Raw genomic sequence first — 12,111 nt, 5'->3', positions numbered from 1 at the left:
ATTACCCATTTAATTGAAGGCCGAGTCAGTCCAGAATTGCATAGGGAGACCCGGTAATTTGACCCAAACTGGTGACTCCACCATTTCTATTTCTGGGCATCAAACAGGGGCGTCCATGTTCTGAATAAGATTGGCCTCTTTCTGAAGCTCCAGTGGTTTTCCAACACCCATTCGACATGCTCCTTTTGTCCAAACCGAATGCAAAACCAACCTCTATCTAGATTCTTGATCTCTTCTGGCTAACCTGGAGCTTCTTTCCATTCTGACTGCGCCCAATCCTTGATGTAGTCTACTGAGAACTTTCTTCCACGAACTCTGCCGACTAAGAAGGTTTTCAAGGCTTCCATTGCCTGATCTATACGAATATCCACTCCAAAAACGTAGCTAGGCCGCTCCTCCTTTTTTTTGATAGGTTTGTTCTTCTTCCTCTTCCCTCCCACAACCTCTATCTGAGTTTCTCCCTCTCCTGGGTTATGATTAGCAGGAGCATTGGCCTCTTCTGCCTCAAGCAGCTCAGTTCGCCTTCCAACAGGGTCATTGTTGCCTTCATCCACCTCCCTAACTGTCCTTTTTACCACAAACTCAGAGGCTGTGGCTAGTCTTCGCGCTTGTCCCTCTTCTCCGGATCCTTTCGGATCCCCTCCTGCCTCTTCACTGGACGAAGACCTCGACAGGCTGGGGAGAAGCCCTTTCAAAATAGGGTTTATTACAGGGATCCTTTCCTGAGCGCCTTTTTCAAACCACCTTCTTCCACCTCCTCGTCAAGTAGAACTGATTCCGCTGCGCTATTCGGAAAGAAGAGTTGCAGATTTTTCTCGGACACTTCATGTCCCAAGCAAGCGAGAAGGTCTTCTAGTGCTGGTTCTATGTCCACTGACTCGCATTCGTGAACCATCTCCCACTCTACACATCGACCTGGTTCCATTCAACGCTTTGTGATACAGTAAAACGATCCTCCAAGCAAAAACTTGAACCTTCTGACCTGCAACTCCCTGTTCCCATAAAATCTTTCTTCCTTAATGCAGTCAGTCTATCTAATATGCAATGTGTTAAATCTCTTATGATGTGATGCTGAACGAAAGTTGTAGGTGCTGTGATGTCTAGCCACGGCCTCAACAGGGAAAACAGTGCAGACCTGGTTTCCATGGAAGGAAAAAACCGAATCCCGCCATTTTCAACCAAGTAGAATCACCTTTAGTCTTTCTAGTGTTAATGGAGAATATGATGGATAAATTATTATTTGTTTATATATGTGATAATTGAAAATATTATTAATATTAGCCCACGGGGCTTTGAATTGACAGTGAATAAGTACACTGTTAAAGCATTCCTTGCTATAGATCATTGGGTTCAATCCGCCATAGATACTTACCTACCAAAAAAAATATTATTAATATTATTTTTTATAATATCTTAATATATTAATTCTTTCTATAATATTTTTGTTCACATCAAAATTTTAATATACTACAACTTTATTAAAAATTCCACATGGTTTATATATATATAATTTAAAATATTATTTTTATAACCATATATAATATATTATTAATATTAATATTAAATTAACATTAATATTAATATTTAAACTTAATTTAAATAGTTTGGAAAAATATTGTTTAGTAATTAGAAATTATTTTTATAATCATGAAATAGAATAATACGTGAAAAAAATAAGATATATTATAAATGTATCCTTTTGATATTTAAGTTTTGATATTTAAGTTGTAGTAAAATGTTAGTAGTGGGTTTGAGTTGTAAAGATTGATATGTTTACTAACTACATTTTTGGTGTTTAAAGCAAGTTTATGCTTTGAATACTATAGTATACATTGTGAAAGAATAAGATAGGTATCTTATCTCTAAAATTTATAGATAAGTTTAAAGTATGTGTAATTTTTATTATTATTTTTTTAATTTAATTGTAAAAGATTAATTCTTTAATGGTTTATAAAGGGATAGATGTCATTTTTTTAGATTTTAAGTCATTAATTATTGTTTTTAGGTTTTAAGTTGTTAACTTATTTTTTTGGATTTAAAGAAGATAAATTTTTAATAAGTAATTTTAAGTTTTATTTTAGAACCAAAAAGAAGGTTCGAGTAAAAATTGTATTTATAAGAAAATTAGTTTTTTATGGTCATTATTCAAATTACTATTGACATGATTATATGTTTTTAGTAACATCTAGCTTTATATATACATAACGTACTTTTTAGTAACATCTAGTATCAAACTTACTTATATATGAACAAATATTAATCAAAACTATAGTAATAAAAATATTTAAAAAAATAGAGTTTTATTATTATTATTATTATAATAGCTTTGAATAATTATGATTAAAGATTTAGATTTGCATAATCACATTAAGATTTTCATTCTTTCAACATCGTACTGCAAGAAGTGAATAATTATTATAATTTTATCTAGTTCAAACATATAAATTAAACTGTTGTAATAATTTATCCATAATAAGCATCAAAACACTTATTTCTTGATACACCTCACATTGTTAAACTTAAAAAACATAATAATAATAACAAAATTAACTAAATTATAATTTTGTTTTAAATTATAACTTTGAATCTACCAAAGGCAGAGAAGCATTAAATCTCTTTTCACTCTGAAAGAGGTTTGCATCTCAAGAGATTTGATCCCTATTAACACTTGGGTAGATCTAAAATTAAGATGGATTTAAGCTAGTTTAGTTATTAATTATAATTAATAAAATTAATTATTACATCGTAAGGTGTTTCCCTTTGAAAACAACTTCCCTAACTACCATGCTGTACCCGTTTGCAACATAGGATCTTATGTTAGACGATCAAAGAATCCATCGCCATTAGATTGAAACAATTGATTGAAAAATTTATGACGAGCTTCTTCGGATGGAGATATAACGAGCTTCCTCGGCTGAAGAAAATGATAAGCGGCACATTTGCAGTGCACAACACCGAAAGCTCGCAACTCAAATTCATGCAACTCGTCACAACCCTCATGGAATTGAAGTTACCATCAATTGTCGTCATCTGAGAGCATACTTCTACAGGGGGATTCACTTTTGTCTTAGCCGATGACTACAGATTCATGAGAAAGGACAAAGGGTTTCTCTATATTCCCGTTACTTGACAAAATTTGTGTTGGGCGGATGCAAGTACTCTACTCCCATGGCCTTCAAAAGCAGGTATAGTGGAGAAACTCAGGCTCTCTCTTTTCTCTGAACCTATGGAGAAACTCTGACTGATTTCCAAAGAGGGTTCTCCGTTGCTTTCCTGCCTTTGATTTCTATATCTTTAAACATTTTTTTTAACTTTGTGAACCCCAATCATCAATTGTTTGAGTACTCAAATATATGAATATTATGCATAATATTGCATACACATAAGCTAGTGCATTGTGCCGAGTTCTTATAGGCCCATTTTTATAAGCTTCCTCAACTCACAATAAGGTATTCTTGGTAAAGCACATTTAAAGTCAGACAAATTGTATAACAACTATTTTGGTTTCCCTATTTTTGCATGGCTTATAAGCATTATTTTGATCACACATTGTTCTCTCAACATGGTATTTTGAAGTTAAAAAACTGCACTTATTGATCATTGGATGATATTTTCTGTTTTTTAATCAGAATTTCCTTTTTATTTGATCATGTTGACATGTACTGAGTGAACGTTGAAGTGGGACGAGGTAGCAAGAGAGAATTGTCAGGGTGTTGGTTTGTCTTTACACCTGATATGGCCATCCTTACATTTCCAAGACAACCTTTGTCTTCATTTCATGTTATATATGGTCTCGATCTAAAGGCAATTTTCACCTTGTAATTCCTCTTGCCAGGAATTTTCACACATATATTTGCATGTTTATATGCTTAACATAATTATAAAACAAGAAAAGTTCAATGGGATTTGGTATGTTTCCACCATTGAGTTATATAGCATATGAGACCACAAGGTTTGCATGTCTGTTTATGCAACTAGGTTTATCCTTTGTATAGAGATGCAGTAATAAAAACTTACCTAGTTTTGAAATGGATCCATTTTCGATTTATACAGAATTTGAGGTTAGTGGATTTTGCATATTGGTGATCAAAGAAGTTCTTGCGTGTGCAATAATTATGGAAGGATATAATATGAGAAATTTCATGACACAAAAATCAATGGAAATTCTTGCTTTCCGTTTTAGTAAATTGATGTAATTTTAAAATGGAAATCCATTTGTTTCCAACAACCAATTCATATTGTTTGTCGTAAGATTGTGAAAACAAACCAATTTATCTCTTTAGGCTAGATAATCTATGTGATACTCCAATCATGAAATCCAAATGACAGTCTGCTTGGTTATTAATGGCTATTGCAAATGTGTTGCTGTTGAGGATGGAATTTGAGACCTGCATTCAGAGAATTATCCTCTCTTCCTAATTGATAATTTATTGTCACAATAAACACTGCCATCTGTAAATTTTGATTCTCTGCCAAACTAATCAATGCACAATATTACAATTCTAGAGCGCAGTTCAAAAATTGTGAAAATAGACCGCGCGCGCCTGCTGCTCCTTGCCTGCAGCAGCCTGCCCCAACCCTAGCGCTTTGCGACCTCCACGCTCCTCGCATCCCCCTACCGATCCAATGGAGGGCAGCGGGGATTCGGATCCCCCTCGAGTACCACCAAAGGTGATGGCCTTTCGCTCAATGATTGCCGCTGGAACAAAGCGCCCGCCCTCAGGTATGCAGAAAAAGTTTGTGAAAAAGTTGGATTCGATCCCTTCAGTAGCTTTACCTGAACAAGAAACTTGCAAAGCCGCAATGAATCTCACGGAAATAGACCTCATAGGCCAGTTCACAGGCCTCTGGCCATCACCTAAGTCGGTAGAGGATTGGACACAAAGGAACTGGAAGCCCCTGATCAAAGAAGGAGTCAAGAGCTATTTTGTAGGTAAGGGTTTCTTTGTGTTTGTCTTTGAAAACCCAGATGATAAAGGCTTGATATTTAGAAATGGACCGTATTTTATGGGGCCACAGGGCCTATACCTGAATAAATGGGCACCAGATTTTGACCCCACTCAGGACATCCCTACTGCAGTCCCGGTCTGGGTCAGACTCCCTCATTTGCCATTGCATTGCTGGAATCAAAAATCTTTTCAAATCATAGGTAACTCCCTGGGAAAATATATAGATCAAGCAGCGAGAAAAGACCAGTACTCATGTGCTCGCATTTGCGTAGAAGTGGACTTAGAGGAAGGGTTACCGGAAGCTATCAATCTCACAGTAGCTGGGTGGTCGTATGTTCAGGAGTTGGACTACGAACAATTACCCTTTAAATGCAGACATTGTCACAGCCATGGTCACTTTGCAAAGAACTGCAAAAAGAGAGCAGAGGAGCAAGTAGAAAAACAGAATGGGGAACAATGGACCCTTGTACAGAAGAATGCATCCTCCAAAAGAAAATGAAATGGTAAAGGCTCCACGGAAGGAGATCCCAGCACCAGTAAATTAATCAAGAAACATAAGTAAATCCTAAAGATGCAGATAAGGATCAGGCTAATCAAGCTATCCTAATTCAGGAGAATGAAGAACAAGAGGATACTTCTATTCCAAACAAGGAGGTAGAGGAAGTAATACAGAGGGAGATCAATCAGGGCAGCCCATTGAACCCTACATATGCAGAGATAATAAAGAAAAAACCAATTGAAAGTTCTAGTTCCTCAGAGGACGAAGTTTATGAGCGCCAAACGAAAAAAGTAGGAAGGAAATCCCACAAAGAAAAAAGGGAGGAGGAGGCAGAGAGACTTAAAACGCAAGGAAGCCAAGCCACCATAGAAATGACTATTGGGCGAAACACCAGACCAAGGTCCTCCAAGGGAGGGCTCACCCCTTCAAGTAAATAATGAATATCGTCTCTTGGAACTGCAGAGGTCTGGGGAACCCCTCCAAAATAGAGGCAGTCAAGGATCTTATGAAAGCAGAACCCTCAAACATACTCTTGCTCCAAGAGACTAAAATAGAAGGGCATGCCCTTCTAGAGATCAGTAGCTCAAAGTGGAAAAAAAAAGCAGGCAAAGCGGTCAGCTCAAGGGGTACATCTGGAGGACTGGCAACACTCTGGAATGACGACCTTTTTCAGCTGGAAAATCACAAGGAAACGCAGCATTGGATCCAAACTGAATTAATGCACAAAGAAAGTAAGCTAAATATCACCCTTTTTAATCTTTATGTACCTGTCTCTTACCAGGAAAAGAGAGAATGTTGGAGCTCTCTATCAGCTTATCTAGATCAGATTGCCCCCAGCAACATTATCATAGCAGGGGATCTAAACATTATTATGAAAGCTAAAGAAAAGAGGGGAGGGACAAATAACAGAGATCCCATGCTTGATGAGGTGGAGGATCTCTTTCAGCGCTGGGACCTGCTGGACTTCAACCCCATCAGAGGTATTTACACTTGGTCCAATAATAGAGTGGGAACTGAACACATCTCAGCTCGGTTAGACAGATTCATGGTTCAAAGCTCCATAATGATGAACAAAAAAATAATAACCACAAAAATTTTGCCCAAACTGGCCTCGGACCACAAACCCATCCAACTCCTTCTAGAAGATGAAAAAGACTTAGGACCCATACCTTTTCGATTCAGCCCCCTATGGATTGAGAAGGAAGGCTTCGAAGAGACAGTAAAGGCAGCCTGGGACAAACCGGTATTGGGATCTCCTAGTTATGTCTGGGAGAAAAAGTTAAAGGCAACTAAATATGCGCTGAAGAACTGGATAAAAAATCCAGTGCATACCCCTACCGAGCAAAGAAAGGAGTCAGTCCAGGCACTCCAAGATTTGCAAACAGAGATGGAGAATATAGATATAACTGTAGATCTGTTGGAGAAAGAAACAAAAGCTCAATGTTCTGCACACCAAACCTTCAGAAAGGAGGAGGAATACTGGCGATTAAAATCCAGGAGCTTGTGGTTGAAGGTCGGTGACATAAACACTTCCTATTACCATCGACAATACAGAGCTAGATTGACCAGGAATCACATAGCAGAGATTAAAACTCTAGAGGGCAGTGTATGCAACAGTTATCATCAGATCAAGGCAGCTGCAGCAAACTATTTCAGGAATCTATATAGGAAAGAAAATCACAACAACGATGAAGAAATTGTGGACTTCATGTCTAATATCCCAAATCTGATTAGCCCTGAAGAAAATGCAGAACTATGCAGGCCAGCCACGGAGGAAGAAATTATCAAAGTAGTCTGGTCCATGGAAGCAGATAAGGCTCCCGGACCCGATGGATTTACAGTCCATTTCTATAAGGCGTGCTGGCATATCATAAAAGTTGATTTATACAAAATGATAAGCAGATTCATGAAAAAGGCTAAGGTAGGCGGAGGAACAAATTCTACATACCTCGCGCTAATCCCTAAAGAGATCAACCCGGAAACATTCGCCAGGTTCAGGCCGATTTCGTTGTGTAACGCCTCATACAAAATCTTAGCAAAATTGATCGCTAACAGGATCAAGCCATTGCTAAAAAAGTTGATCTCACCTTCTCAAGGCGGATTCGTGGAAGGCAGAAACATTATAGACAATGTAATACAGGTCCAAGAGATTATACATTCCAGCAAACAGCGGAAGGAAAAAGGCATGCTGGTCAAGTTAGATATGGCCTGCGCATTTGACAGAGTGGATCGTTCATTCATTTGCAAGGTTCTGATGGCGTTTGGTTTTTCGCAGCAATTCATAAATCTAATTAATGCGTGTATAGGAAATCCTTAGATCACTCCGCTAGTCAACGAGCGTCCCACAAACTTCTTCCAAACACAAAGGGGCATCAGACAGGGATGCCCCCTCTCCCCGTCACTGTACATCTTAATGGCGGAGTCTCTAAGTCGAAAACTTGCTGAAGAAAAATTAAGAGGCAACATTCCGGGCCTTAAGCCATTCCATGGAGCAGAAGGACAGAATCATGCGTTATTTGCTGACGATACAATTATTTTAGGAGGAGCCACCACAAGAATCGCCAGATCCATAAACGCAACTCTCAACAAATATTGTAGAGTCTCAGGGGCGTTAATAAATGAAAATAAAACAGAAGTTTATAGCTGGAATATAGAGCAGAGGGAGCTATCAGACATAACAACGCCCCTGGGATTCAAAGGACAGGTAAATTGGGACAATTTCAGGTATTTAGGACTCCCCATTACATCAGGAACAAACAAAAGATCGCTGTGGAGCGAATTAATATCGAAGATAAAAGCCAAAATCGCAGCGTGGGGAGGTCACTGGCTGACGAAGGGAGGAAAGGTAATCTTAATTAAAGCAGTTCTCTCAGCGCTTCCAATATACCAGGCAACGTTCCTCCTAGCTCCAAGAAGCGTGACAAAGCAAATTTCCAAATTGCTCAGAGATTTTTTGTGGCAGGGAGGAAAGGGAAATGAAAATAAAATTCATTTGGTGAAATGGGATGTGGTAAAAAAAACACAGGCAGATGTAGGGTTGCAAATCAGAGACCCAGACCTCATAAATTTAGCTATGGGAGGAAAGATCCTCTGGAAGCTGTTACACGAACCCACACATCCGGTCAGTAAAATACTGAGGTCCAAATTCAGTCCCAACAAAAATCTCAGCAATCTTCAGAATGCAAATACTGTCAATAGTACGCAGGTATGGAAACTTTGCTGCAAGAGTAGTAAGTTTTTCATCAAACATGTCTACAAGATCCCGGGCAATGGCAAGCGCACCCATTTATGGAATGACAGAATTATGGGGAAAGAACCCTTGAGGGACAATGAGGATATAGCTAACCTCAGGGACTGGCTGAAGCAGGCAGGAGTTAATACTGTTTTCGACTTGTCAAAGTGGGATCAACGTGGGGATTGGGTAGGATGGGACTTTCAAGGAGTTCCAGAGAGGTTAACACATCAACAAACTTTGTTTGAAGATATGCTGGAGGAAGCAACGCCCATCAACGAACCATGAAAGACAAATTGGGGTGGGGCCAGACCTGAATCTACACAACTACAGCAGGATATAGAGCAGTGCAGACCTTAAATAACAGCAGAGAAAGCTCGGCCTTTTGGAAGAATGTATGGGATCCTTTAGCCCTTCCGAAGGTAAACTTCTTTTTCTGGACCCTGGCACATAACAAACTTTTAACAGGTGACAACTTGGCAAAACGGAATATAGCAGGACCCCACAGATGTGCACTTTGCAACAACAACCTAGAAACAGCTCAGCACCTCTTTTTGGAATGTAATTTTGCAAAACAGGTATGGAGCCTTATCTTACAAAATTTTCAGATTACTCTCCCTTCACAAACCTCTGTTGCAGATTTATATGCCAACTGGAATAGAATTTATCCCCAGTGCATCCCCTCCAAATCATTCTGGAGAAAAATATGGACAACTATCCCAAAGTATGTATGCTGGCAGCTGTGGTTAGCTCGAAATCAGCAGATCTTCAGAGAGATAAGCCACACTCCATTGAAAGTAGCAGCAAAAGCCAAATCTTTCCTACTGGAAGCAGCTCAATAACAGTATTTTAAAGAAGACCCTCTGTTAATGCCTGAAGAAAAAAGATGGCTTGGTACGCTAGAGCCTCATCCACACAAGCAGATTTCCTCTCCAAAAAAGGCAAACCAGGAATGGCGCATAAGAGAAGAAGATGACAAATTCCAACTATGGTGGCAGACTCAAAATTTAACCACTATTTTCTTTGACGGAGCATCCAAAGGTAATCCAGGAAGTGCAGGAGCAGGGGGAGTCATATACTCCATAGATGGGATTGCAAAAGACAGTTTTAGCTGGGGACTCGGCCAGAAATCTAACAATCAAGCAGAGATCCTCGGGCTTCTGAAAGCATGCAACATTGCAAGAGACAAAGGAACTAAAGATATCCAAGTGTTTATAGATTCAGAACTAATAATAAAGAGCATGAAGATGGCAAACCCTTTTAGAAATGCTAGCCTAAACAAAATTCAGGTCAGGTTGAAGAGAGTCATGTTAGACTTTAATACATGTAAGTTTTACCATATTCTCAGAAAGTCAAACGGGGAAGCAGATCAGCTGGCAAATAAAGGCAGCTCTTTGACGAGAGGACTCCTAATTGTGAACAACGAAAGCACTATACATATGCCTTGAAAAGCAAGCAGCTCTAAATAGCAATAGGGTGAAGTATGTAATGTAACTGAAACTGCCTAGGATCAGACCCAAGAATTTCCAAATCAATAAAAATATAACCGTTTGAGTTAAATTTTTTTTTTTTGTGAAAATAGACTTAAGCTCATTCTTTTCCAGAGGCTTGAATGAACACTTAAATAAAATTCAAAATCACAAGGTTATTAACGTGACAATTGTATTGTTATGAAACCAACTCACAAAAGGATAGAAAAAAAGATCAACGCCTTATAATTCAGTGTCTTCAAGGGCGCAACCTCCTTTACATTACACAAATGAACAATTCTTGGATGATACAAATGACAAAACCTCCTTTCTATATATAGGAGTCTAAGGGGTTACAATATAATCAAATCTGACATAACAATAATAATATAAGGGCACAACAATAACAATAGTGGGCTTCTATGGGACACAATAATAACAATATGGGGACAATAGGGGCACAACAATAACAATAAGGGCTACAATGACAATAGTAATGGGGGAATCACTAGTATTATAGGGACCTAACATGCCCCTCTCCTTCAAAAAAGTGTTGTCCTCAACGCTTGAGTAGTTCTGGATGCTTCTGTATAAAATTCTCATCCTCCCATGTGGAATCTTCAGTGGGTAAGTTCTTCCACTTGACAAGATACTCTGAAATTGATTGATTTCGCAGCTATCAAGTTCTTCTTTTAATGACTGCTTTAGGTTCCAATATGATTTTTCCTTCCTCGTCAATTTCTGGCAATATTGTCTGAACTGGGAGCCTGTCACCAACAACCTTCTTTAAGCATGAAACATGGAAAAGTTGGTGCACTCGGGAAGCTGCAGGAAGCTCCAATTTGTATGCCATAGTACCAATCTTTTGCACCACCTTGAATGGGTCATAATACTTTGGTGATAACTTATTATCCTTCTTAGCTTGCTTGAGGGACATTTGTTTATATGGTTGTAGCTGTAGAAATACCCATTCACTTATATCAAAACTTTTTTCACTACGATGTTGATATGCCTGTTGTTTCATTCTATTATGTGCCAAACTTAGGTTATCCTTTAAGAGTTGGAGAACTTGTTGTTGATGCTCCATATGATCTTCCACTGCTTGAACCTTAGAATTTTCTCTTAAATATGATGTGGTGGATGGTGGGTGATATCCATAAAGTGCCATAAATGGGGTCATTTTTGCTGCAGTATGGAAGGAAGTGTTATACCACCATTCAGCCAAAGGCAACCATTTGACCCATTGTGTATGTTTATCAGATACAAAGCAACAAAGATATCCTTTCAAACATTTGTTTACTATCTCAGTTTTCCCCTCATATTGAGGATGATAAGATGAGCTATGAGCTAATTGAGTACCATGACAAGAAAATAATTCCGTCCAAAAATTTCCAGTGAAAATGGGATCTCTGTCGGTTACAATAATCTTTGGGTTTCCATGTAGCTTTTGAATTGTTTCCATAAATGCAGTAGAAACCGTACAAGCTTTAAATGGATGAGATAATGCACAAAAGTGTGCATACTTGATAAGTTTGTCAATTACCACCATGATGACACTCTTTCCTTCGGACTTGGGTAAAACTATGATGAAATCCATTGAAACCTCCTCCCAACGTTGACTTGGAATGGATAAAGGTTGTAATAGACCCGGGGTCTTAATTGTTTCAACTTTATTATGTTGGCGAACCAAACGTTCCACCACAAACTTTTGAATATCAGATTTAAGGCCATCCCAAAAAACCTCCTTCTTAACCCTATGGTAAGTTTTTGAAAATCCTGAGTGCCCTCCTAAGGGAGAGGCGTGCAATTCCATAAGAATCTGTTGTTTGAGTTAGGAATTTTGACATAGGTATAAGCGATATTTGTACCATAACGAATAATTTTTCCAGCTAAATGTATCAGATGTATTGGGATCTTGTTGCATCTTTTGAATGAGTTCCCACACTTTTTCATCATTCTTCC

The 12,111-nt window shown here is 38.4% G+C and overlaps 1 protein-coding gene across 1 annotated transcript; it reads left to right on the top strand.

The window, feature by feature from the left end:
* The first annotated feature begins 4,626 nt into the window (after positions 1-4,626).
* Positions 4,627-5,448, top strand: LOC149181922 (uncharacterized). The gene has a single exon (XM_089414376.1). The coding sequence runs from the start codon at positions 4,627-4,629 to the stop codon at positions 5,446-5,448; it is 822 nt and encodes a 273-aa protein (XP_089270502.1).
* Positions 5,449-12,111: the final 6,663 nt, after the last annotated feature.

The sequence above is a fragment of the Pinus tabuliformis genome, chromosome 3_2, assembly GCF_031772625.1.
Source record: "Pinus tabuliformis cultivar Carrire ecotype Pingquan chromosome 3_2, CPIR1, whole genome shotgun sequence".
Taxonomy (NCBI): domain Eukaryota; kingdom Viridiplantae; phylum Streptophyta; class Pinopsida; order Pinales; family Pinaceae; genus Pinus; species Pinus tabuliformis.
Note: the sequence above shows the minus strand (reverse complement) of the source record. Positions and strands in the feature narration are given on the sequence as shown.